The sequence below is a fragment of the Phoxinus phoxinus genome (assembly GCF_949152265.1).
Source record: "Phoxinus phoxinus genome assembly, chromosome: 12".
NCBI lineage: Eukaryota > Metazoa > Chordata > Actinopteri > Cypriniformes > Leuciscidae > Phoxinus > Phoxinus phoxinus.
In genome coordinates, this window is record NC_136887.1 from 23,447,228 (window position 1) to 23,474,897 (window position 27,670).

At 37.6% G+C, this 27,670-nt stretch overlaps 1 protein-coding gene and 1 long non-coding RNA gene across 2 annotated transcripts in view; one reads left to right on the top strand and one right to left on the bottom strand.

The window, feature by feature from the left end:
- Nucleotides 1-5,591: 5,591 nt before the first annotated feature.
- Nucleotides 5,592-27,670, bottom strand: part of glra4a (glycine receptor, alpha 4a) — a 46,547-nt gene continuing 24,468 nt past the window's right edge. The window contains exons 2-9 of the mRNA XM_079631497.1: nucleotides 22,768-22,901; nucleotides 21,724-21,791; nucleotides 20,428-20,651; nucleotides 17,048-17,130; nucleotides 14,194-14,331; nucleotides 13,739-13,953; nucleotides 11,418-11,567; nucleotides 5,592-7,116 (exon numbers count right to left, since the gene is read on the bottom strand). Coding sequence (XP_079487623.1) covers nucleotides 6,823-7,116; nucleotides 11,418-11,567; nucleotides 13,739-13,953; nucleotides 14,194-14,331; nucleotides 17,048-17,130; nucleotides 20,428-20,651; nucleotides 21,724-21,791; nucleotides 22,768-22,901 — 1,306 coding nt within the window. The 3' untranslated portion in view covers nucleotides 5,592-6,822. The remainder of the gene's footprint in view (nucleotides 7,117-11,417; nucleotides 11,568-13,738; nucleotides 13,954-14,193; nucleotides 14,332-17,047; nucleotides 17,131-20,427; nucleotides 20,652-21,723; nucleotides 21,792-22,767; nucleotides 22,902-27,670) is intronic.
- LOC307008575 overlaps nucleotides 13,841-27,670 on the top strand; it is a 54,051-nt gene continuing 40,221 nt past the window's right edge. The window contains exon 1 of the long non-coding RNA XR_013799856.1: nucleotides 13,841-13,979. This is a non-coding gene — a long non-coding RNA (uncharacterized lncRNA). The remainder of the gene's footprint in view (nucleotides 13,980-27,670) is intronic.

Genomic DNA, 27,670 nt, shown 5'->3' on the forward strand with positions numbered 1-27,670 from the left:
ACCTCAGGCAGTCCCGTTTGAAACTACTAACAGGTAGAGAGAAAATCAGAAGTTTCACAAAAAAGATGATGAAGGGGAAGAGAAAAGTGATTTTTTTATGGTTTATAACTTTATTTGACTATGCAAACATTAACATTAGGTTTACCGGATTCAGTGCATCATGAACTCGTATATTTTTGTTGGATCTTGCAGGTTTGTTCAGGATGTTCTTATCCAGTATGTGTCTAGATGAAGTCGGGGCTGGTGTAACTGTATTTAACGAGTTTTGATGGCTGTCTTAATGAATGGTTCACACAAACAGTTCCCTCAGAAACGCTGATTCATTCAGAAATGAAACACCACTATTGTGTTTTGTTTGGAAATGTGTAAATGGTCTTTCTGCTGTGGTTTTAGTTTGGAACTCTTTTCACTGGCAGAGCATTAACAGACTGAGTAAAGACCTGTTCAGACCAGGACAATAATGACACTATAATGTTTTTGTTTTTTTAAATCATTCTAATTCTATGAGAATAGGGAAGTCCACACCACAAACAACTATATAACAATAACGACACAGATGAATGATATTGTTAGAATCCCTTTGAGAACATGAACATTTAAAGCAACGGACACCACGACTGCAGCGTGCACTTATAATAAACAGAACGTTAAAATAAACATTCATTTATATTTATCATTCTTGGCGTGAACATGCCTCAACTGGCAATATTCAGTCTAAAATGTATAATTTGAGTAACATATTGAGTAAAATGTAATATATTAATTTAATGTTTATTAAACTGTTATAAAAGCAATCTCACTTGTAAATGTGCTGTTATTGCTTTCTGTGTCATATATATTTGGGAACAGCTAATCAATAATCTCTTATCTGTTTTTCTCGAATTCTAAATGAGCCGGAATAAAACTCAGGCTTCAGTGAAAGGTAAAGCAAGACCTCAAATGTGAGTAATTCTAGCTGAATGATTGAAAGAGTTGCTGTAGCGAAGAGCTGGGAGGGTGGCACAACTGCGCAAGTCTGTTCCCCATCCCTCCTCTCTTCATCCACCTTTCATTTTAAGAGCCCATGTGTGCTTTAAAAATCTATATTCTATATCAAATATTGTCTCATCGTGACCTCCGGGCTCCATCAATTAAATGGGCTTTTAAGGCACCCACCCTGGGGTTGGCTTTGACAGATTGGTGGCTGGGCAGGAGGAAAATACTTTCCTCTTTGTGTACTTGATTTCGGAGAACACTTGAAGCATACCTAGCCTCCAAAATTAGTTTTCATCTCGGTAATGGGTACGTCTCTCGCCCTGCAGACATGACTTGGCTCAAATAGTAAATGTGAGAGGAGGGCAGAAACGGGAGACTCAACCCACAACAATTCCTGTTTTACAGCATATCTTTTTACAGATGATGTTTTTTAATATAAGTGATAATATGCATGACTGAACTTTGTATATGTCGTAAATGCAAGTTAAAGCATGTTGCCTTAATGTAGATGTGACATTCACTGGGAAATAGATGTTGACAGGAGGCTTTATAAGGCTGTCAGGGGACATCTTAAGACAGAGTATCAGAGAAATAGGATCACTCCACACTACACCCAAAGGCAAAGAAAGCCAGTGACATGACCATATATGAAAGATATATTTCAATCCATCCATGACTATCCTGCTCATATAGAACATTTCACTTCACACACCTCAAAATGCTACTCATAACGCATCACATAAAGCATCAGACATTTAACAAAAATTTACATTTTTCCTGAATTACATATAATACACTGTATTGTATTTAAATAAATGTTTTAATTATTTTAATGTATAATAATTTAGATATTTCTTACAGTTGCTGCAATGATGCAATGCATTTTTCTAATAGTGCAACAGTTTGCTTGAAGTGATCAATGGTTTGATGATTTTTTTGATCGGTCATTGTATTTCCTGTGCCACTCCAGTATTTGGGAATGTGCTTGAATGTGTCATTGTCCTACTGAATGATGAACATTTTGTCAATATAACTGCAGCATGTTTGCTAGCAGTATGTATTTATCTATTATTATTGTTGTTGTTGTTGTTCCCTTTATATGTTTTCTGCTACTGAACACTGTACCTCTTTCAAAGTAGCTGCTAGTATCTCTGAAGCATCTCTTTTAAGATTTTGGTTTGAAAATTATTTTATATTTAAAAGCAGTGTATGTGTGGTTTGATATGTTCTTCACTTGCTGATAATTGGATAGATATCGTGGCATCTCAACATTTGAATGGTCTTATACCCTTACTCCAATTTGTGAATTTACTGCATTTTATCTATATAACTTTCAATGTTGTTGATTAGATTCAATGATGTTGCCTTAAATGTGTATTTTATTCAGAAAATGTGGTCATTTGAATGATAATACACAAATTGTGTGCATGTGTGTGTTTCGGCAACTGCTTCTTATAAATATTTCTTCTTCATCTGTAGTTTTTTTTAAGCATCACAATGGATTTGAAATGAACCTCAGATGTCTTAAATGTCACAGATTTGCTCGATTAGTGTCTGTTTAAACTCAATCCCCATCCCAGTTATTTACATTTTTGTGTATCTTTTCAGTACACAAATCATTCAAAATATGTTAATACTTTATTCAGCCATGAAACATTAAATAGATCAAAAGTGACAGTGAAGACTTTTAAAAGTCTATTTCAAATAAATGCATTTCTTTTAAACTTTCTATTGATCAAAGAATCCTGAAAAATAAAGGTATCACGGTTTCCACAAAAATGTTAAGTCTTTAATATTAATGTATTAATATTTTCAGTATCATAATAAGAAATGTTTCATGTGACAAGACTGGCGTAATTGGTGCTGAAAATTCAGCGTTGCCTTCATAGAAATATATTTTAAAATGTATGACAGTTATTTTAAATTGTAATAACATTTCACATTATTAATGTTTTTACTTTATCAAATAAATGCCTTAGTGAGCATTAGTTTCTTCCAAAAACAGTAAAAAAAAGTATATACAGACTCTTTCCAACTTTTGAACGGTAGTGTATGTCCAAGGGAGTTGTTGTGTAAGCATGTTAGGTTCTTAAGGATAGTTATGTATATTTAGTGTCAATAACAGTGTTAAACCTCCCTTGAATTTGATCTAGCTGAACATGTGAATGAGAAAGTGTTTCCAACATTAGGCTATTACTTTCCCCAAGGCTCTATTAACATTGTACTCGGATGTTGATTATTCCCTTGGGTTGGTGCAAGGACAGGTCCAGGATAAGATCTGAGCCTCCCATTCATCACACCAACAGACCCGCCCACTTCCCATGTTATTGAGTGCTTACATGAAGATGAACAATAAATGCAAAGACCTCAGTTGCTCTCCAGAGAATATGACTAATGCGTTTGTCTTGTGCTTTGTGGTGATTTACACGGAATTCTTCGGGGAGAGAGTGAGAGAAACAAACTATCGAATTATTTATTTGTGGCTTCAGTTTATTCATAACATTTTTGAATCAATAAATGTAGAGGAATATTGTTTTATTGATTTCTCTCAGGGATGCCCTTGAATGCATGTCTCTCTGTTTTTCTGTCTCTCTTTCTCTGTTATCCATCTCTCATTTCCACTCATGCACACACATATTCCGAGGTCTCATTATCCGATGTCTCAGGACACATGCACAGATCAGATACACACATTTGTAAAAGTAAATGTTGTGGGGATATGGGTGTAATGATGTTAGCTTATGAATCCTTGGCGCTTATGAGGGGAAGGGCCACGGAGCAATCTCGTGGGAGGCGTCTGTGCGATTTCCTCTGTGATTGAAATCCATTAGAAGTTCCTGTATCTGTGATACAGGCAGCATTGGCGGGAGATGCATGATCGAGGGGAGGGCAGGCGGGGTGTCGTTGTATGCTATAAATCACAGTCCTATTTTGTGTTTGTCAGTCATGGGCTGCAGATTTAGAAAATCTTCTTAAATCCTACAAAGGCACAGTTTGCCCCCTAAAACCAAACCAAAGACCTCCATGTAACAGAAAGGTTACGGCCAGAGGAAATGAAGAATATCGAAGGCTTGTTGGGGAAAATATTTTCTTTCTTTCTTTCTTTCTTTCTTTCTTTCTTTCTTTCTTTCTTTCTTTCTTTCTTTCTTTCTTTCTTTCTTTCTTTCTTTCTTTCTTTCTTTCTTTCTTTCTTTCTTTCTTTCTTTCTTTCTTTCTCATTCTATCCTTCATGGTCTGTGCAGACCTTCTCAGAGGCAGTAAATGCAGTATCCCACTGTGTTCACTCAAAAAGCCTCTCATGGAAAATGCACATCGTGAGATACAATAGCCAATCTTTCTGACATTTGCCAATTGCCCCCAGATTTCCTCTTGGAAAAAAATCTACTTAAACTGTCAAGCATGTGTGCCGGGCTTAAGCGAATATGTCAAGCCACCGCATTCGCTCAAATTGAGAAAACCTAAACAGTCCAAGGCTATAGCTGCTGTTTGAGTGGGGTGTTGGTTTGTATTCGAATTAAAAATCACATTCCCATCATCGCTTTCACTTATTTGAAATGAGCGGAGGCTGAAATCTTGACAGCAACGCATTCTATCTTGATTGGACTCTTACATCTTCACAGTTAGTGCAGAGCTGGATGGACTAGGAAGATTGGATTATTATAAACTGTAAAGTCAAGTGAACGGCACAATATGCATGATCTCACTGGCTATATGTTACCGTTCAACTGTATTTACTGACGGTTGATTTAGGAGAGACTCTTCAATTGTCCTGTTCATACAACATTTTATGTCTGTATAAACACCTAAAGGTAATTTTTACATGCTTGTGACTTAACTAGTGACAGTGGCTTCAATAATTCCAGAAGGTTATATCATAATTGACAAAAAATTATATAATAAACAAATTCAACTAATAAGTCCATCAACTAAGGCGAAATTTAAATAATATGGTGTATCTAGATGCGTCTTAACAGACTTTAACAGTTTCTGATAGATTTGTATTTTTAAATAGCAGCAGATTTATTAACTTACATTTTTTTGTGTTTTTTACTCTTTTTTTGGGATCGTCCATGGAACCATGAGTTGGGAACTCTGGTCATTCGGGTATGTGGGACTTTGTGTTCGAGGGCAATTGGCTCCAACTGGTTTTGCTTTTTTAGATTTGGAATTGAATGCAGCCAATGTATAACCTTAAGGTCAAGAAAATGTAACAGAAGTAGAGACAGATCTTCTCTTCCATATGGTGCATACATCTGAGTGTACATCCGAGTGATCGAAAAAGATAAAAAGTATTGTTGAATGGTTGAAGTTTATTGAATGGAAGAAGAGCTGAGATTATGAGCTTGCAGTCGATTGTAAGAAAGGAGCTGGGTGGTTAAAATGATTGTAGAAGTTCCACATAAACGCCACCAGAGAAAAGTCTGTCGTTTTGCTTTTTTAATTTTTTTTAAACATGCATGGGTGAATCTGTTGGTTGTGTTAGAAACTAGGGTTAATCTGTTAACAATTGCATGGCATTAATCTGCATCTACCATTTCCTGCAATAAGCATTTTGTTTCCTTCTCCGCAGGCTCGTCTGTACATATGCTCACTCACCCTTGAGAGACAAGCTTACAGAAGACTAGATTAGTTACTCCTCAGACAAAGGGCTGTGTGCAGAGGTTGACGGCCTTAATTCATTGTCATTAGCAAAGAACGCATAGTCCTTTTCAAACTCATTAGCTGATAAAAAACACCTTGTGATTCCCATTAAAATCCTCATCCGTCCTTCTTCAGCACAAAGGCTTTTCTCCTTCACCCTGCATCTCTCCACATCCTCCAACAGCTCTCTGGACAGGACAATAAACGACGGCTTTTATGTTTGACTGAGGGACACATTTGGGGTTAGCAATAATAAAGAATGGCTGTGATGCATGATACATGTCTCTGTTTGTTGACAATTAAAGCCTAGTGGTGCCAGGGTGACAGAGCGTCACAAATCATCCGTTTCTTTCGGGCATTAGTTTAAACGATTTAACACAAGATTGAATGATTGAGATATTTACGTTTTCCAAATAGAAAAATGAAAAATAACAGAAAAATGACTATGAACAGAGTTTGTAATACATCAATCATGAAAAAAAATAAAAAACCAGAGTACTTATTTTTGTGCTTTTGTGTAATTTTGTGCACCAAAGTAAAAAACAACTCTGACTTCCTGGTAGAATATCCATTTATTCAAATTCAAAAGACAAAAAGAAATACACATTTGTGCTGTCTGCAGTCTGTGAACAACTCTGCATATATACACTTTATACAGTCATATATATTTATAATCTCATTATTTAGTAAAACAGTAGACCATTCCCCTGTAACTGTACCTATGAATAATAAATCCCAATCCTCCCCTTCACAGCCCATTAGTTTGGCATTTTAAGATGTAAAAAACACATTTGTTTTGAGATTTTCAAAAACATTCATTCAAGGATGCGCCTTGTGGTAAAATTCAAGTGAACATTTTCTATCCAACCCAGAATCTTTCAGCCAATAACTCAAATGGAGCCTACAAAATAAGGGCAATAGCACTTGCTATTAGTGCAATCCACTCGAATGAAGATGTGAAAGAGAGGAGAGCCAAGTCCCCAACAGCAGCATTTGCATCTACGAGCCCCTTTCACTCTAAGTGGGCACTTTAAATTCCAGAAGTCACACCTGAGCACATGGTTTTAGCACTGACGGCATTTCTGGAGTGAATACGCCTTTAAAATACACTTCTAGTGTGAGTATGACAGGCGGTTTTGTTTAAAATTAGGAGATATAAGAAAGAAAAGAAGCAGTAATATGAACAAGTGGCATAACCAGGAGCGATTACAGATTGGCGTGGATGTCCTCATGTCGCAGCACTTTGTAGGTGATCCAGTAGAAGACGTTGAATATGAGGAAGCTGAGAGGAAATACTGCTCTGGATATGGTATCGATTCGCTTGGCTCGGTCCACAAACCGCTTCCGGATGGCCTCTCCGTCGTACAGCACTTGCACTGGGGGTGGTGGGGCGAACACGGTGGACGCCTCCACAGTTGTCCCATCTTTAGCTTGTAAGCAATGGCCCAGTCCGTACCCACGGAAGTAAAAGCCACGGCTTTCTCGAACAATCTCTTCCTCCTTTAACAGAAGAAAAGCATTTTTAGTGTTTTTAGTGGCAGGCATCAAAGAGGATTTCACATACTGGTTTAGAGAGGGAGGGGAGGGGAGGGGGGTAGTTATACTGAACAGTAGATATGTAAAAAGTAAAATTCAAGTGTACTGTATTGTACATTACTTGCTTTTATAAATGCTACCTTAAGCTTCATTCAGATCCGTTTTAGGTTATCCGTTTTATATCACTTTTTGCAATGTAAAGTTTTTCCTTTTTCTTTTATGTCGTTATTTCATGACAATTTTCCTCCCTCTGTCTGACGCTAGAATGAAACGGACTGTTTTGAACAATTACTTGAAAGTGAAAGGATTCTGCATTTTTCTCTCTTTCCTCCATCCATACTATGTTACCAACCATGTTTGATGTTGTTGTTTGATGTCAGTTGTATATCTGCCGGCAAGACAGAATGCGGTCAACATAATGGAACAAAACGTTCCACAAGAACAAATACATCAAGATATTTAGTTTTTTCCTTTTTTTTTCTTTTTCTTTTTACAGTTGAACTTTTTTTAATTTGACTCAGCATCATGATTTTTTAAATGACAATTTAAAAATCAGGAAAGACGGACGCAAGAGCGCTTCCTGCATGGTTTCCTGACAAAAAAGAAGACTGTGTGTTCTTTACTTGGTCTGCTTTTCCACATGAAGCACTTTGGCCTAGTTCTTGCCTCTAATGCCAAATAAATTAGTCATTTGAATCAGTTTATCTGTCAATCTTTGACAAATTACCCCTTTCCTCGAGAGGATAAGAAGATTAAGTTCTCGTTTAGTTCTTCATTAAATCCTCTGCTTGCACCTAAAAACAATCCAGTCAATCACATGCCTAGGACTAATGATGTGTTTGGTGAAAGATAAAGACACCATTTAAAGTGAGTTTAAAGTCACCTATGAACACAGTTTGGGTCAGTGCTTACCTTATTAATCAGGCCGTGTCCAGACTCAGAGTCTGAGTCTAGCGTGTAAAAAGACCTCTGCTGCAAAAACGTTTCAGTATGAAACAAGTCAGTTCAATTTGTATGAGGACTGAGGGGTGAATACTACACACTGGGGGTCACTCAACATGGTTACAAGAAAAGAAACCATACTGGGTGGAGGTATAAGCACACTTGAGCAATACTCTGTGCATTTATAAGCTATTTAGCTATTAGCTATTATTAATCATTTTAAAATGTGCTTAAATACATATATGCTTCATGGCAATTCATCAATTGGCAAATTGATGGCTAATTTGTGTGAATTCGTCCATTTTTGTATGATCTGTTTAGTTTAGAGGTGGATCTTCTTCATGCTTACTTTTTTTTCTACTTTCTAGTTTTTGTACAATTCACATTGTATGAATTCATATGAAATCGCCACTTCGTAATAATTACATTTTCCGTGAGATCATGTTGGAATTTGGTGTTATTTGAATCGCTGTACACATTTAAGGGGTATGGAAAATGTGTGAATACTAATGTCCCGTTTAACAACTGGCATTAACATCCATTTCTAATCAAGTGGTCGCATGAGACGCATTACTATAAGGAATAAACGACAATTGAAAGAGGTTCACTTGTGAAGTGTGTTCATACCAGCTGTGAACTGGGCCAGTAGGACGGAGGGGGTTCTGGGTTTATGGGACTCAAGTGTTTGCCCGTGGGCAAATAAGATGGGGGACACAGATGTTTTTTTTTACCCTGGCACAGGTGTTGCAGTGCTGGTTGAGTTTGCTGGTGCTGTTACCAGGGAGCTTGTTCACTCTCCACAGTGAGTCAAAACTTCCTGCAGGCTGTTTGGCTCGAACCTCCATCATGGAAGAATGAAATGTTTTGTTTCTTAGTTCCTCGTATATAACAGTTTGGCACATCTGTCTTTTTTCTTTCCCTAAATTAACTTCTGGGGATCAATAGAGCACATCCATCCATCCATCTATCAATCAATCTGTCATTCTTATGTATCTTGCACAGTTCAGTGCACTTTCAACCATAACATTTCTAGGCAGGCTGAGCAGACTCATTTTCATTAATATTGGCAACTGTGTAAATACTTCAACAAGAATTTAACAGCTATCAAGCCGCTGCTCTCCAGCACCATCCAAGTTGCTAGGCAACACTGCTTATGAGCATACACTTCTTTGCAGGTTGATGAGGCACACTCCAATAAAGTGCGCAGCACACTCAAGCTAAATCTGACCGTCACAGCAAAACTTGATAAAGTCCTAAGACAAGAGGATAATGTTCATGCTGATGTTTAAATCAGACACAAATAGATGGTAAACTAATCAATCGACTAGTTGTCCAAGATCTGGGACAACTTGATCTAGATTTTTTGATTTTCGCGGTGGTGCTTTAGCTGTTAAACAGTCTGCATCCCCTTTAAAGTACAGCTACACAGTTTGAGAGATGTATTTTACCATTGGGCCACTGTGGCGAGCAGGACGAGGTCGAGGGCCATGTGAGGATGGCACGAGGCCAGTGGCGTGATTACTGATGAGCGACACCTGCGTGACGCACCGGTCTCAAATCTCTCACGGAGGAGCGGAAGCATAAAGGTGGAGCGACGACAGTGGAGATGGAGAGAGGAACAGGCCTGATTTTATGTTGCGTTTTGTTTCTGTTTTGTGTTGCTTTTTCTTTCATTTTTGTATTTGTTTATTTATTTATTAAAATATTTAAATGTCCACCGGTTCCCACCTCCTTCTTCCCATAGGCTAACATCTGACTTTGTTACAGCCACATTTTGTTCTTTTTTTGTTTGTTTGTGATGTTTTTTAGGACGTGTGCCAAGTTAAAAACAAAGTAAACATTTAAAAATGCATCAAGACACCTCCAGTCTCTTCCATTTTATTGTGCTCCAACTAGATGTTTTTGAACGCAGCAATGCTCATTGTGGTTATTGTTTTCTAAAACAATTAAAATTGTTCTCGCTAATTGAAATAAAGATTAAATAAAATACGAATATTAGATAAAAAATATAAACGAAAATCAATAATGTTGCCTTGGCAACTAACTGAAATAAAAGAGTACTAAAATGACTAAAACGGAAACAATTTTTTTTAACCAAAATAGAATAGAATATTCTATAAAAAAGAGAATATATATATATATATATATATATAAATAAATATGGCAAAATTACATAAAAATATTAAAGCTGATTCAAAATATCAAATAATATATTAGTATAAATAATACTAAAATAACACTGGCAATGTGTCTTATTTAAACCCCAAGCAATGCATCCCATGAATGTGAAACCAGTGTAATGATACAGCTATCTTACATCCAATAGGTTAACTAGTCATTCAGGCAACTCACAATTGGTAATTTTGAAAATATGTAATTTTGCTCATCCCTAAAACAGGCACGATCCTCTTAGCACCCATTTGTTAGTGTTTTCTTGAGCAGGAAAATGTGGCCTAATTTGTCTAGTGTTATTAAGGCAGGATGATGCCAAGGATTTGTTGTATTGATTATCCTGGCCAGTAGTTGGTCCATCAGCCTAACAGCTCTCTCAGCCAGTGACCCATGCATCGATACCACCCAGATTGATCATTCAGACCAGAGACTTTCTTGGCGGGAGAGAACAGGACAAAGAGTAATAGCCGCCAAGATCTCCGAGGCAGGAGGGGGAGGAGAACTCGCTTATTCTTAAAAGGAGTTATTCTCATTTTTCTCTCATTATTGATTCAGATTCAGCGAACACACTCGTAAATCTCCAGCACTGTGAGCTTGGACAGCAAGTGCTGTTGTACAAGCCCAGAAAGTGCCCTAGATGTTTTAGCCAACAGTTTTACATGTGATTGTTGGGCCTCGATATTTACTAGTCAAGAATTTTATATTGCAGTATTTATAGAAATTACATTTAAAATCTGTTAAACACATTTCATGTGTTCAGAGTGATTTGACTCTCTGAAGCCCTGGGGGTATTTTCTAAGCTTTTCGTTTAGAAGCCTCTTTTTAGCATTTCAGGCAGTGTCTGTGATCTCGGATCAGGAAGCAGGTTGTTGGCCTTTGGAAATTGGCTGGAGCGAGGCTTTACAAGGTGGCACAAATGGTGGGCTCAGCACATGGGACTGCTCACTATGGAAACAGGCTGATCTGAATTCCCCCACACGAGATGTGACAGCCAGCTGTAGTGTGGCTGTTGCCAGTATTTGGATGTGGCTGAGCACAATGAGAAGAGATGCGAGTCAAAGTGTAATCCAGGGTGACAGCACAGCCTGTATTTATTTGTGTGTTGTGTGTGTGTGTGTGTATGTGCGTGCGAGTGTGTTCATCACACTTACTATTCTCTGCCTTCGCTGCTTCTTGCGCAGCCTGATGAATTCTTTGTGTTGCCTTGAGACGAAGTTGACTGCTGCATACTCCAACAATGCAGCAAATACGAACAGCAGACAAACAGCCATCCAGATGTCAATGGCCTTCACGTAGGACACCTGGGATGCACAAGGTCAGAGCAACATCAATAGATAATCAATAAGAGCTTGCTAGGAATAATGAGGTTGTGTTGACTCCTTTTCATTAGCCTATCAGTTGATACCTTTCCATAGAAAACAGCATATTTTACATATAGGGGGCCTTAGGGCTACACCTGAAGAGGACATTATTTGAATTAATATTTAAAAATACCTTACATTTATAAACAAGCAGGCTAAATATAGGCAAAAAAGAACGAAAGAAAACATTTCATAATTTAAACGTGGTCTGTGCAAGGTTTACATTTAATTCATTCATGTTTAACTTGTGTAAGAGATCCAGTATATTTCTTTTTAGGTTCACACAAAAATGTCAAGTTTATGTCAAACCTCTTGTGTCATTTCTCAGTTAGGTCGCCTTGCTCTGTACGTGCGCGTGCACGTGCACGTTGACTGCGTCTGGCAAGTGGCAACAGCTTGACAGGAGTGGCGGGTTTTCCCGTGTTTTTTCCTGAGGTGGCTCAGCTAAGTGGTTCACAAACAGTGACCATTCATTGATACAGAAAGCGTTCAAAAACGCGAGGCGGAGCGCGGCGGGAATAAAAAAAGAAAGTAAAATTCTAATGTTTTTAAACTTGAACTTCGTTTCCTCAAAACGCGCCGCCCACGCGTCAGTGTCGCGGTGGTCAGACATGTTGGCCTACCCACTGGTTACATGTGTAGGCCTACCTACTTTACATGTGTCTGACGTGTGAACCAAGAGGAGTCATAATATATATTTTTTCTAGTTCTTGACCTACAGGAGTCATGTAAGTGACAATTTTTTATTCAAAATAGTGAATTATCTTTAAGAAGCAATGCATTGTTGTAGCCTAACGTTACATTTAAGTTAATCAGAATAAAGTTGAAAAAATAACATAAATCATAATTGCAACCAGTCAATTATTTGACATATTTAAGCCTATTTATGTTCACATGATAATGAAAATTCTGTTTCCATTCACTCATTTTTTAAATGTGTATGACTAGCCTTATTCACAAAATGTAACGTGAGCTAAAAAGAGTAACGTTAATCCTGTCCTCAGGCTGCCGAACATCAAAATGACCAAAAAAAGCACCATTTATAAAAGTACATTATATGACTCAATTAAGTTATCTGAAGCCATACTATACCTTTATGTGAGGAACAGCTTTTAATACTTTTTAACAACTAGTTGTTTTAATAAAATCTTTGACAGAAGAAGTATAGCTAAATGTCCTCTTTGTGAACACATTTTTCACAGATCTTTTCAGTGAATCAGTTCATTCACTTCAAAACCAATGATTTTTAACAACTGGGGCTGCATTTAACTCGACTACACTGGCAAACTTCCCCTTGCGAGCACCCTTTTTAAACCTAGAATGACAAATGGACACTTTTTTTCTCTCTCTCCAACAGCACAAGCACACAGGCTGTTACAGGCCTATAGAATGGTGCGTAAAACAATTTCATAAGGAAAACAACTGCAGATTCCTGTGATCAAGGGCTTAGGGCGTTCCATTGAACACATTGCAAGGGTTCCGCTAGTAGTGGACACTCGTGGTGCAACGTAGGTATAACGTACATGGCGAGGGAAGGGCATAAAAGAATGGACATAAATGCGTTCCCAAAAGCATTGTAAGCCTAAGTAGATCATAGAGCCATTGCCACCAATTGTCTCTATGATCAACTTAGCTCACGACGATGCTTTTAAAAAAACGCAGTGTTGTTCTAATAGTAGCCTGATTTCTTATTCATGTAAAATCTGAAATTATAATTTGGCAACAGATTACTGAGGACAGTAAGAATTGCATTCCCCCCTTACATGTTTTCATTAAAAGTGTTAAAAGGACCGTTAAGGAACTGGAATTCGTTGAGAGGAATCAAGTTTAGAACAACAAAACAAACAAACAACAAAGATTATACATTTTTTATTATTCAGAATTCATTCATTTTTTAGCGAGCAAATCTTTAAACAGAAGCAAGTGCTCTTTGACAGCTTTTTAATAATTAAAATAGGCAAGCTTATTCTCACCTCTCTCTGCTCTCGTGTTTTTATTCTTCATTTTTATTGATTGTTTCATTATTTCACTCATTATCCAATAAGTGCACTGATTTCTGAAATGTTTCTCTCTTTTTTTCTCTCAGAACTGAGTAATTTAGGTTATGTTACCTTGGGTAGAGAGGCTCGTGAGCCGGAGCTCTGGGTAGTCATGGTCAGGACAGTGGTGATACCCAAGCCTACCCGAGCAGGGGCAGCATCCATGTTGATCCAGAAAGACACCCAAGACAGAATGACAATCAGCAGGCTGGGGATGTACATCTGAATGAGATAGTAGCCCATCTGTCTCTCTAAGTGAAACTTCACCTCAATACAGGTGAATTTACCTGGGAGAACACATCGAGTTTCATAGGTAAGTAACTATGTATAGCAACTTTCAATGGATTGTTGTTTACACCTGGTTAATTATTATTGTCGTATCGCTGGTTTATGTAGGGGCAACACCATGCATGCATTTAAAAATTCATTAGAGGACCTTGAAATCAATTCAGTTTGCAACATAAGTGTATGATTTTTTCTATATAGATATTATTTGATATGCGTGAAGGTTTTAGTGGAACGTGTACCTGTGTTGTAATGCTTAGTGCAGTAGCCGAGATCTTTTTCCTCCTTTAGTAAAAACTGAGGAAGAGTCAAATCATCCGCCACCTGCACTGGGCTATCAGAAAGCCACTCGAAGATCAGATCGTTCATGGTGTAGCCAACTGTGAAAAGGGAGAGAGAATGAAATAGAAAAATGCATATCTGTGCATAAAAGTGTGAATTGCGCCTGTCAAGTTTCCACTCTCATCCCATACTTTGTACGCTGCATAAAAGGTCATCTGACAGACAACAAACCAAAGGGGTAGATTGATAGATTGAATATCTGGTACAGACCTTTGAATATATTTATATACTCTGGATTATTAAATCCAGCATACGACCAACATGAAGTATTTGACCAAATTAATTGGAAATCTTTTTTTCTTATATCATTTTTTCCCTTATCCATGCTACTTGCCTCAATTTCTTCACATCTCCCACATAATTTCTAGCAGGTCTCTCTTTCTGTAGTACACGTTGAGATTAGGGGCCTATTAAAAATGCATGAGGCATGCAATAACAGTGTAGAATACTTGACAAATCTGAATAATATTGATGTCTATCAGAGACCCTCAGGGATTTACAAAGACATCTATTATTCAGAAACCTCCCCGTCCCCTTCCGTCTTCAAAACAACAAACCAATGAAAAAAGGATGAAGACTGAAAGTCCTTGAATGTCATGGTGTCTTTGAAAAGTTTGGTGTGGTTCCAAACATTGCATTCAAACTAATACAATAAATATGAATGTTTTTCCAAGGTGAGAAAGGATTTTTTTTGCCTATTCTAGAATCAATTGTCAATATAAAAAAAGGTATTATTTGCAAAATATTCTTCAGTGTGTCATAATCCTTCAGAAATCATTCTGATATGTTTATTTGGTGCTCATTTTTATTTATATATTATTATCTATATTAAAAGCAGTTGTACACACACACACACACACACACACACACACACACTGACCCCACAGTTTTGAACAGTGGTGTACTGGATATTTCAGATAAAGTCTTTCTTATGCATTCCATGGTCACTCTTGGTCATTTAAGCATAATTGATTTGTGTGCCCTTTATAATCCACAAAAGCATTTTAATATCTGTAATATGTATAATCCCTAAAAAAACATTAATTTTTTAAGCCTTTATACTAAACTTTACATTAATATCCCATTTGTCTACTTTCTTTCCTTGACAACACTTTTGCATACCAAGTGCTTCAAACTTATTTTCCTGTTTTTCTGCTTACACCTTTGCTTTAACACGCCAGCATCAGATTTCTCTACCTGGATGTGTCCTTCCCAGACAAGGTGATCCCACCCCTCTGCAATGTCCCAACACTCGCCAAAGCAGTGTTCAGCGGGCCCTTTCAAAGCCCTAAAAAGGTGCTCTTGTCTAATCGGAAATTATTATGCCCTCAGTAACGGCTTTTGTTAGACAGTAAACCTGCCCGTCTTCCTGTGTGTGTGTCTCACTCTGTCTGACCCCACTCCTTAGAAGAGGGCGATTTTAACTGCGGCTACAGAGGAGGGCTTTTTCCACTCATTGAATAAGTACTGTAGACATACAGAGGACGCAGAAAGGACAGTAAAACAGTATCTTGGTGTAGTGTGTCCCCTAAATCTTTTAAACCATATGAGTCACTGAATATAGAGGTGCTGCCTTTGGTCACCACACATAAATCAAATAATCCAAAAGGCAAATCCAGATGTCAAGCTAAGTGGCATCTGCAGTGCATTTCTGTATTACATGGATATCTCATTTGGCTCCTCTTGTGGTTAGAAAGGGGAGTTCTTTTGTCTTAGGGATGTGGAATTAAAAGCCTCTTGGGCAAATGAGGTGGACCACATAATAAAGGGGACACAAAATGAAAGTTTCATTATTGATATCCTTTAAATTGGTTCTAGGAGTTAAGATGCTATCTGCTCTGAGGGCACTGGGGTGGTGAATTATCTATTTCTTTGCCTGCCTCGTCCTTTTATCAAGGTAATAAGGAAGGACACTAGACACTACGCACAGTTTTAAAATGAGGATGCTGTATCGTTGAAACTTCCTATTGCCGATTCTTCTTCTTTTTTGTGCAGTGAGACAGAAAGCTGTTTTGAGTAATCTCTTTTCTAAAAAAAAATGTTAAATCCCATAATGCTCAGGGTTATCGGGCTCATAAGTAGAAAAAGAAAAACGTTTATTGTCATTGCCGTCTTAACAGGATTATAAATGGCAACAGTTAATGATATGCTCTACCATTCAAAATTTAGGGGTCAGTAACTTTCTATAAGAGTCCTGAAAAAAAGAGAGTTTCCACAAAAATATTAAGCAGTGCAACGGTTTTCAACTGTGATGGTGATAATAATGATAAATGTTTCTTGAGCACCAAATCAGCATATTGATTTCTGAAGAATAATGTGACACTGAAGACTGGAGTTAAGGATGCTAAAAATGTAGAGCTGCAATCACAGGAATAAATTACCTTTTATAATATAATAAAATAGAAAACAGTTATTTTAAATTGTTTTATTACTTCACAATATTACTGTTTTAACTGTATTTTTGATCAAATAAATGTGGCCTTGGTCAGCATAAGATACTTTTCTTTAAAAAAAATGACTGACCCTAAACTTTTGAAAGGTAGAGTATATGTTCACCATACACAACAGTGTACATATAAAGATGACTTTTAAAAACATGTAGTGTTATGCATTCACTGTGTTTCAACATCATGGCTATTGCTATCGTGCATTCATTAAAACAGTGTCAGAAGAATCGGAAGCAGCAAAGTGTGAAGCGGGGAAGGCGAGGAGAGATGGGGGAGGGAGAGATGAAGAGTAGAATAGAGTACTCACAGCTTTCTAGCTGCATGGTACAAGTCTGAATGTCCATTGGGAAATTCTTCAAGTCCATGGGACAAGACAGGATGAGTGTAAGCCTGAGACAGTGCGCAAAACAGGAAAGCAGAAAGTGAGGAATAGTCGGTGGAAAGAGTGAAACCACAAAGGGCAGAGAGAGACCAAAAAATAGTTTGCAAAGAACACTGAGGAGGAGACGCAGAAGCAAATAAGATACCGGTAGTTGAAAACTCATTGTCATTATTTACTCTTGTTTCTTGGCCCTCATGTCTCTTTTTTTAGGGAATATATGACCATTCTTTTGCAATAGAATTAAGTGAAGGAGGACGCTTCAAAAGTACATTTTACAACAACAACAAAATATTCAGAAGATTTTGAATATAGTGCATAAGTTGTATGGACTACTCTTATGATACTTCATAATATTTTACCTTGAAAGCTATACACCCCAGTAATTGCATCTATAAAACAACTAGTACATTCTTCAAAATATCTTCTTTTGTTTTCCACAAAGGTTTGGAACAACATGAGTTTAAATTTGTTTTTATTTATGCATGAATAATTGTTGTAGTGGTAGAATTACAATTTCAGAACGCACCCTTAATCAAAATCCCAGTTTATACTTTCTCCGCATGAGTTCAGATTTATGGTCGTACAACTTTTCCCTTTGATTTGTGATTACAAAGTGAATCCCTAAATGTGGCGTGAATTGTTCAGTTTTTATCATATGCCTTCATAGTTAAAGCAAACCATCTTTTCTTTACTCTTGTTTATCGTGTGGCTGTTACATTTAAAGTTTTCAGTCTTTAAAGATCAGTCGCCGCGATTAGAAACTTTGGATTGAGGAAACAGTGTAATTACCTGCTGTAATGCAATGTCTCAGAAAGACAAAGCCACCAGTGCTTTTTCGAGGAGCCAATTTCTTTTGTGCTGTGATGACCCCAAATTCAAACCCCAAATATATCCACACTTACACACTCTGATGTGGAGACCTTTTTAGGCTCTTTAACATGTGATTTTTTCCCCCTCCTTGTTTCCAAAGTGGGTCCAGGGCACGATTAATTGCAATCAGGGAAGGGCAGTATTTTTGATACATGTATTTCATACGTATTTCAAATATAAATTTGTAATTGGTATTTGTAGTTTTAAAATACTGTAAAATACTTTGTAGGAAGTCTACATGATGACATCATAAAAATGCGGCCTCTAATTGTGCCTACTCAGTAGTTTGCCCAGATTTGTTGAGATCAGAACAGAAAATTGATCCATGTGGAAGAAGGTGGTCAATCAGCTTTCCATCAATTTTATGCACGCGAAACACCAGCACTCGCCATTTTTAAAAAGGCTGTGTAAACACAGATTATAGCCTATATATTTACTCCAGAAACTAACTATGAAAATGGAAAACAGTGATAGATGGGCCTCTCTTAACCTTTACACTGAGGAGAAAATCCAACACAACTTTGAGGGGACCAAGCGAAACATGATTATGTATTTCTGCCCAGCTAGCAACACTGAACATCAACCACGCGGCATACGCTAATAACTTTTCATTAATGTCTACTTTCTATGTATAACAGTTCTATCTAATAATGTATTAGACAGGACTGTTAAACAGATCGTTAACTAATGAACACGGAGAATGTACACACTATGTGCTCAGGCTCTGGCGTTCTCAGTGCCGTCAAAATAAGTCACAACAACAAGCGCTGCTTAGATACTTTAGAGTTCCTGCTGACGGTGCGAATGCAACCAGGAAAACGTTCCAAGGGGAACCATTAGTTCTCGGGCAACCACCCTGGTGGCTAGTTCCTAGAACTACCCAGTGCGAAAGCCCCTTTTGTGCCCTATTTTAACGATCTAAGTGCACAGTGCAAGTGCACTTAGGGCGTGTCCGAATCCACTTTTGCTAGTTTAATGACGGGAAAAATGGTCAGTGTGCATGGCACATGGTCTAAAAGGGTTGTCCCTATTCTCTTAATGAGTAATGGGTGTGTTTTGGGCTTAACGTGCAATATACCAATCAGAGTCTCATCTCCCATTCCCTTTTAAAGCCAGTTTTGCTCACGCCATGGAGGATTCGCTAATTACACGGCGGAATTTACAAGCAAACTTGCTCGTGCGCAAGGTTAAAGCGTGCGAGCAGACCACTTACGGGACAAGCCAGATTCCACCATATCTTTATGTACACAATAATAATCTTTTACATTGTAATCCTTTTATTTTTTAATATTTGCCATGTTTGTGTGCCGCTGCGCATCCCTGTGTATTTAATAAGCAGTGTACGCGCGTTGTGCACCCGCCTATAGGCGCATATTATTAATGCGCCCTTTAAATAACAAAAAAATACTGCGCCATTGACCAAGTTTTTGTTGGTCAATGGCTCAGTCTATTTCAGTTGCCTCAAAATAGCAACGCGCCAACAATGCGCCTGAACACACCTCGTTTTCAGACCAGCACGCCCATGGGCAAACAGATGGGCGCATATGCATTTGCTATTTGAACAACGTGGCGCAGGATGTGAAAATGATAACTGCGTCAGGCTGAAACCAGCAAAAAACACTTGCCTGGATGATATTGAGTCAGTGTTGCTGATGCAAAGTAGGCCCTTCGTTACCAAACACCAAGTAACTAAATAGGGATACAATTATGTGTCATTCGCAAACTGTCAAACATTAAACTGTTGGTTACTTTAAAACTAACCTTCACCTCGGAGATCACAGGGATATGTGAATATTTAATCTGTTAACTGATTACAGATGTCAGATTTATTGCATGACTCGGGCAGAGAAGAGATCTGATATCAAACATTGTTTACTTCATCAACTGAGTCAATGTAATGGTGAAGGGATAGATCAAATAGGCCAATTTTATAGTAAATTTCATGCTCCCTTTTTAAAAAAGTATTTTTTAGTAAAATTTAAAATTTTTTTTTTATTTTTACATTTATTTTAAAAAATACAGTAGTTTATTTTGCAAGGTGTGGAAGCTGTATTTTGTTGTTTATTTTGATACACTTAAAATTAAGGTATTTGGAATTTTATTTTAAAATACATTTTGATGTATGCCCAACCCACAATTACATCCATCATTAGAATCAACTTAATAAAAAAATTTTTTAGGGATGTTTCTTAGATGTTTTTTAAAAGCAAAACAAACATAGAATTGGCATTAACAGTCAAGCCTATTTGTTTTGTTTTTTTAGGCTTTTTTTCTCTCATTGTGATCATTGTGCTTTCCTATTTATTTTGGCCTAGCTCACTTCTTTAACATTAATTTTGCAATAATCTTTAAATGCTAAATCCTATCACCCTTTGTCACTAATTCTTGTTAATTCCTCTTTGTTCTCTGAAATATCTTTAGACTTCTCTGCTTACCTAATGCTGTAAAGCACATTCCCATTCTGAAATATCCTCAGCAGCTTGTTGTCTGTTGTGACTTCATGGAAGTTTGCACCTTTCTCATTAGCAAAGAACAAGTCTGGTTTCCATATGGAGTCCAACATAGAAGGGTCCAGGTCTAGAGACGCATCAGGATATTCACTATAGGCCAGTCGAGGGTCGTTCCACTGCTGGCGTAGAAAGACATTGAGTCTGTAATCCTGTAGGAAGAATAATAAATGTGTTGGGTCCTGAAATCTAGTTTAATTTCTGGACTTGTTAATTATTCATGTTCTTTTTAGACCCAATGTTTTTTTTTTAGATTGCAAACCTAACACAGACTAAATCAAATATGCCCTTGACTTGCAGGTAAATAACATGTTCTCCCCTGAAATTAATTTCTGTTGTACAGTAATCACACCTAACGCGTTTTTTGCAGTGAGGGGCACCTTTTTTTCTATTGTTTTCCTATGGCAGTGAGCGTTCTGCGCGCTGTTTATGCGCCTGCTGCGCCTCGCGTTTTTGAAGTTTGAAAATCCGAGCGGAAAAAGCACCTGACGTCATCGCGTTTTTTTCCACTGTCCAATTGAATGAATGGAGAGGCGGGCCTTCCATTGTGGTCGTGATGGAAGTTTACAGTTGCTTCAACGTCCACAGACTATGATGGAGGAGAAACTTGTGGTGTCTGTTTCGGGTTACCCGGAGCTCTACGTGACAGTTTACTTGACAACAAACCAAAGTTTGCTTAGCAACATAAAAACCGCAGCGAACTGCTATTTCAGGTGTGATCGGGTATTTTTTTAGCAGTGCTGCGCCTCGTGTTTTCGAACCTGAAAAACGCGTTAGGTGTGATCCGGGCCTAAGTCCTCCATTTCCAATAATCTAACCTCAGGTTAGCCGACTAACAGACCGCTGACAATCTGTAACGGTCAACTGAAACATTCTGCTGACAAAGACACTTTAAGCACAAGCCCAAACCCCCCCCCCCCCCCCTCTCCTTAAGTTCCTGGTCGTTCTCTCAATTTCTCATTTTAATTGCATGGTGGACAGTTCATTATCAGCACATCAGCTGACCCACTGGACTCTAAACTTCTAAGTTATTTGCTCCTCGAGAAGTCAGGCAAGCAACTGAAACTCACGCAGCAGAAATATAATAGAAATATAATAGAGCATGCTGCCCACAAGATTGAAGATAAAGAGAAGGAATTCCACTTCGCGTTTTAGGCCTAGATAAGACAAGCTCAATCTTGAATATTTGATTTTAAACTAAAATGAACCAGTGTTGTTACATACCATAGTTGTCTCAGTAATAGATCCAAAGCTGTTGATGAAAATATTACAGGTGACATTTACTGGTGGTCCTGTTGAAATAGAGGAGAGAAGTTTCTTATGTTTAGACTTGAATATACTTTTGTCAATGTTTGGATAGTGAATGAAAAATAGATTGTGGGACAAGTAGAACTTAAAGGACTAGTTCACCAGAAAAATTGTTCTCACAATAATCTAAATTCTCCCTATTTTTCTTCATACAGCCGACTCTCATGCCTTTTCTTAGTTTTGGATTAAAATTTTAATACAATAAATCTTGCATGTCACAAAGAACTTGTTTTTCCACCTCCACGAATGAGAATGTTGTTCATTATGTCGCCTTGTTGAGGTAAATTGAGGTTGAGGGCATCTCTACAGGCACCACAAAAACATAGATTTATCTGTTAAACCAACAACTGTTTGTTTGTTTTGTTGTGAACTAGAATGTCATCTTCTGTGAAGAAGACTGCAGTTAAAAAAGAGAAACTAGATGGCAGGTAATTTTGCTTAAGTTTCCAATTGACTGAAGATATAAGTTATTATGTTGTTAATAAATGTTTTAAATTTGACAATGTGGTACATTGCGAACAAATGTCAGATATTATATTGCATAAAATATAGTCTAAAAATGGCACCCTGTGCTTTAAAAGCACTTTAAAAAAAGTGTGCTTTAAAAAAAAAAAAATTTAAAAATTGAGAATTGAATCGAACCGTGACCTTAGAATAAAAAATTTAATCGAATCGAGAATTTGGAGAATCGTGACACCCCTAATATATATATATTAGACAGACAGCCGCTAGTCATCATTCATCAAAATAATTATTATAAGAAGAACAGAACACCTTTCAAAGAGCTTTCCCACTCTTTAGTGTATTTGAAGTAGTAACACACAGTCAGGTCACCGGGTTCTATCTACTGTCACCTCATTTAAGTTCCCGGAGCCACTGCTGTCAAGCTGCTACCAGTTGCACAGTAGGTTATGTTGCATATATCCCGACAAAAGCTTGTTTGTTTACGTTCTGTCACACCTTTGAAGTTGGGTCTGATGCGAGCGTCATAGCCGGAGGTTCTTCCCATCATCTTGTCCAGAAAGTCCGATGGGGACATAGGCTTCGGGCCTGGCCTGCTGGAGGACTTTATCTCCTCTTTACAGGAGCCCAGTCTGCCAGAGATAGAGAAAGCGAAGAGGAAGGAGTGTAGAAAGAAGCCAGAAAGAGAAAGGTGAGGTAAAGGACGATAGATACAGTTAGTGATAATGACAGAAAAACGTCATGAATCATTTTAACTGAACTTTTATAAAGAGCTGTTCAAATAGACTTGCTGAAAAGACCAGCATACATTTTCATGCTAGTCTAGCTGGTGAAAGTAGTAAAGCAGCATTCACATTTTTTTTTTTTGTGACCCGCAATACTGGTCTTTTCTGCAGGGAATAAAGAGGCATAATGCATTAAACATACATTCTTCATGCTGTGTTTTTACAGAAGCCTGACACAGTGATCATGGCAAAGAAAAACCGAACCCCCTAAATCCCTAGGCAGGGGGAGGTATTGTGTCTGACAGACTGATGGTTCAATTGAAATGCTGTGGATGTCACAGTTAGGGGGAGATGACTTTGATTCCAGTTCCAGCGGGACTCAGTCTGTGCCTGACAGACCTGCCTGGCTGGAGCAAGTGGATCCCAGAGGCTGGAGCCCTGGATTTGACTGGATCTTTTTCTTTCTGGATGTTTCACTTCAGAAAAAGTGTTTTCTTCCTGTGCATTTGATTCAGTTTTAAGCAGATCAGTCATGACCCCAGTGTCCTGCCCCTGAGCAACAGAAGACCATCAGAATCTGTCTCCTCTTAACGGCAAACTTTATGATCAGTGACTTTTTCTGTGTTTTTACCACAGAAAACGAAGAGTGAATTTTTGTGGAAACTCCCATGTGAATCACTGTACTTGGATTGCAAAATGTTTGGAAAAAAGTGTAACAAGAGGCTGTGTTCTCCCCCATAGGCCTGGGAGATACTGATCTCTCTTGGAGCGAGAAAAAGTCCAATATGGGTTTAAATTTGCCTCACAGACTTCAGGGCTTCCTCATCATCCAGCTCAGCTCTTGTTTATCCGAAAAATGAAAGAAATGCTGCTAAATGAATCACCCCCACTTTTTTAGTGTGGTCCAACTGCCTTAGAAAATCTGGCTTTTCGCTCACATTCCCACTTCTTTTCAGAAGATTTTATGATGAGACTGTGGTAGAGCGGAGCATGCATTTTTAAAGAGTCGCAAGAGAGGGGAGGCAGCGATCAAGTTTTTTTTTTTTTCAGCCTTGAGTGTCTGACTCACGTTTGCATCCAAGTACCATCGGCATCAAATTGTGTTTATAAACCTCACGGCCCTATGGCTGATATGCACAACTGTGCCAAGTTCATATCGAAGTCTTTCTGAACTTGGGCAGCTTCATTTCATTGAGCTCTTTACAGGTTGGCTTTTCCCTCTCTCACTCTTTATTTCACTAGGAGAGAGACCATATGTTTTACTTTCTCTCTTTCTCCCTTTTTATCCGACTCACCTAAACAATCAATGTTCTTCTTAACTCCACAGTGTATTACGGACAGTCCGATTACATTCTAATCCCCAGAAAAATGGTTTATATAATATGTGGCTCAGGCACACAAAGAACAGCAATGGCAAGAAGCCATGGCAAAGGTCCATTGCTTGTGTTTGTGCTGGGTGTAATCCATGGTTTCTGTTGTTTTGGTTGTCTGGTATTAAAATATTTCAAAGAGATTACGCAGTCACATTTGAAATGCACCAACTTGTCATTTCAGGCAAGTGATTAGACGGTCTACATACACAATATCCATTTTGAAGCTGTGGTGGTGGGTGTTGTGGTATTGAGGTACATTATGTAGTGCATATTCTCCATCTGTAATGACACAATGACATTTTTTATATAAAGTAGTAGAATCCATATCCATCCTTGGAAAAGAAATAGGAAAAAAGAGTGGATACATGTAGATATAATGTGTATGTATTTATGTACCATTTATTTATAGATACACATTTGCCAATGAGAGATGCCATGAAAAAAGTGATAAGCAATTTTGTTATACTAAACGCATTATTTTGCATGTCAAAGTAAAATTTATGGTAGATGGAAGAAACAATTATTGTCAAAACAAACATAAAGAGATTTAAAATATTATTATACATGTTGGAGAATTGGCAATGTATAAATAATGAACATTAGTTGTTCAAAGATTTGCTATGAATTTGCTACAAAACTCATAGGTGAAGTGTGTGTAAGGATGTGCCTTGCACACTGTGTCCGAAATTTTCGTACGCGTGTTTTTCGTATTCATCATTCGGTGGCTCTGAATTGTCAAAACACCATTCAAACTGCTTGCTACGGATGCGGAAACTCCAGAAAATCGAACCTGATCCGAATGTTTTTAAGACGGACGAAAGTTTCTGAGGCAGTGTGTAAGCGTGATTGACATAACATGAGGTCGTATTTATTTTTTAACGTGCGTAAATTTCGGACTTGGTGTGCAATGACTTTTAGGCTTCCCCTGGCCATGGACTTGAGACTAGCGTGGAATTATCTCGCTCAAACCACTGACTGCTGCTGCTTCTGATTGCTTTTAGAGGGAAAAGTTGCCCAAACTACTGGTCTAGGATCAGTTTTCTCCATAATAATAGAATACTGGTGAAAGAGATTTGCTTTTTGCTCTCTTGAGTACATCAATTGTTTCTATTTACAATATGTTTTTGCAGCATTGAGCAATGTAGCCAATCTTAAACATATCTGTTGATTTCTTTAATCCAATGGCCAATCAGAGATTTTAGAATTCACTCACCGCTCAATACGCCAGAGTTTTTGATGTTTTGTCAGTCTGGATTTCTCACAGCGCAATGCATAATAGCGCAATCACGCTCTTCATAAGCAATCACAGAATATGACAGAGCTTGTGTTTTAAAGCGAAACACACACTGGAATGAATAATTCACTGAAAACTCAACTTTCTCTGCCATCTCTGATGTAATCAGCCTGTTTTTCTTTACATTAGTACTTTATTGGACTGATTGTTTGAATAAGAGTTTAGTGGCTTAAAATGATCTGATCGCAAACAGAGAAGCAAAATCGGGTTAAAGGGTAGTAGAAATTTCCACCCACAAGGGTTACAGGTGCTTGCGCCATTGTAGATGCTTAGTGTGATAAACTCCCGACTTCTAAGATCATCTAATTGCCTGACATACATAACGTTAAAGGTAGGGTAGGTAGGATTTATATAAAAACTTTTTACCAAATTTGATTAAACTTTCTATATATATCAATGCATAATTAAAATGTAAGTACTCTGATAAAAAGAGTATAAAAATCGAGTGACTCTAGACCGTTTAATCTTCATTAAACACAGCTCATTATTTCCATTCGGGACGAATCACATGATTGGCTTGCGCGACTGTCACTCTCCGTCGCCATGACTACCGCCGCTATTATTGGCTCTGCCCACGTACGCGCAGTCGCGCACCCGTTTTTAGGTGGGAGTGAATGGAATTAATGAGCTGTGTTTATTGAAGATTAAATACACTAGAGTCACTCGGTTTTTTATACTCTCTATTTCAGAGTACTTGCATTTTAATTATGCATTGGTATATAAAGACAGTTTAAACAAATTTGAATATAAGTTTTTTTTAGACAATTCTGACCTACCCTACCTTTAATGAAGCAATTACATGCTTCAGTAATTTATTTGTGTTAACTTATTTAATTATTAAAAAATTTAATTGCATGCATTAACGTGTCAACTTTGACAGCCCATTTTTATTTACATTTAAATTGCAAGCATTTAGCTTACCCTTTGGCATGTTGCATAATGTGTGGCAAGTTTTATCAGACACATTTCTATGGACCTATGTTATACTTCTGATTTCCATTTGATAGCAGATATCATGAAATATAATAGTTTTGCCTCTTTTTTTAACTTTACCCATGTTTTTTCATACCTAGAGGACCACTGAAGTAGTGGCACAGCTTACCCCACACTCTAATTATAATTTAGACTCTTATAAAATATTTTATATTTTATATCATTTTATCTGTATTTTAACATGAACCTAATGTTTTAATTGTTTTGTTATAATAATAGCTGTATTTGCATGCACTATAATGATTTGTCTTAAATATGATTTCCTCTGACATCTTGGAAAAAACTATTTCAGGCTGCATATAGAGAAGAAAATTGAAAGACAAATATGACAGTTATCACTTTGCTCTGCTTGAAATATTGACACATACTCAGATCTCCTTTAATACAATTTCTCATGTTAGCAATTATTTTTTGGAATTTGTGGCAGGAATGAACATTTAGCCTCAGACGACATGCTCAGAGAGAATTATAAAACAGAAGAAGTAGATTTGAGCGGTGTAATAAATCTGTTAAGTTAAGTTAGCCGGTCACATGTGATTACCTTCCATCTCTCACAAAAGCAGTCTGTCAACAGTGTTCAATTAAAAAGTCATTAATTAACTTCTATGATTGACCTGCAGCCCTGAAACTGTAATTGTCTGGAGGTTTTACTGCACTGATTATAGAGATACACAGTGCCTGAGTGTTAAATCTTACATAGTTACTGTCTGTTACAATATTTCTTTTAATTTTTGTCAAGATTATGTGGAAAGATTCATGACTGAATTTGATCTCCCCCCCCCCCCCCATGAGTTCTTAGTCATCAAAAATGGTTTCAGATGGTGAATACATCAGCATAATGTATCATAGCATGCTTAATTTTTCAACGACAACGCAGAAAAGTTTAGAAGGGGGTACAATTAAAGATTAGAGTAAAATTCCCCTCTCTGAACTTTTCAGGGAGCTGCGAAATAACTGGGGGGATGTTAACAGAGGCAGATCTAAGCTTGTTTCATGCTGGGCTGTTGCCTTCAGTT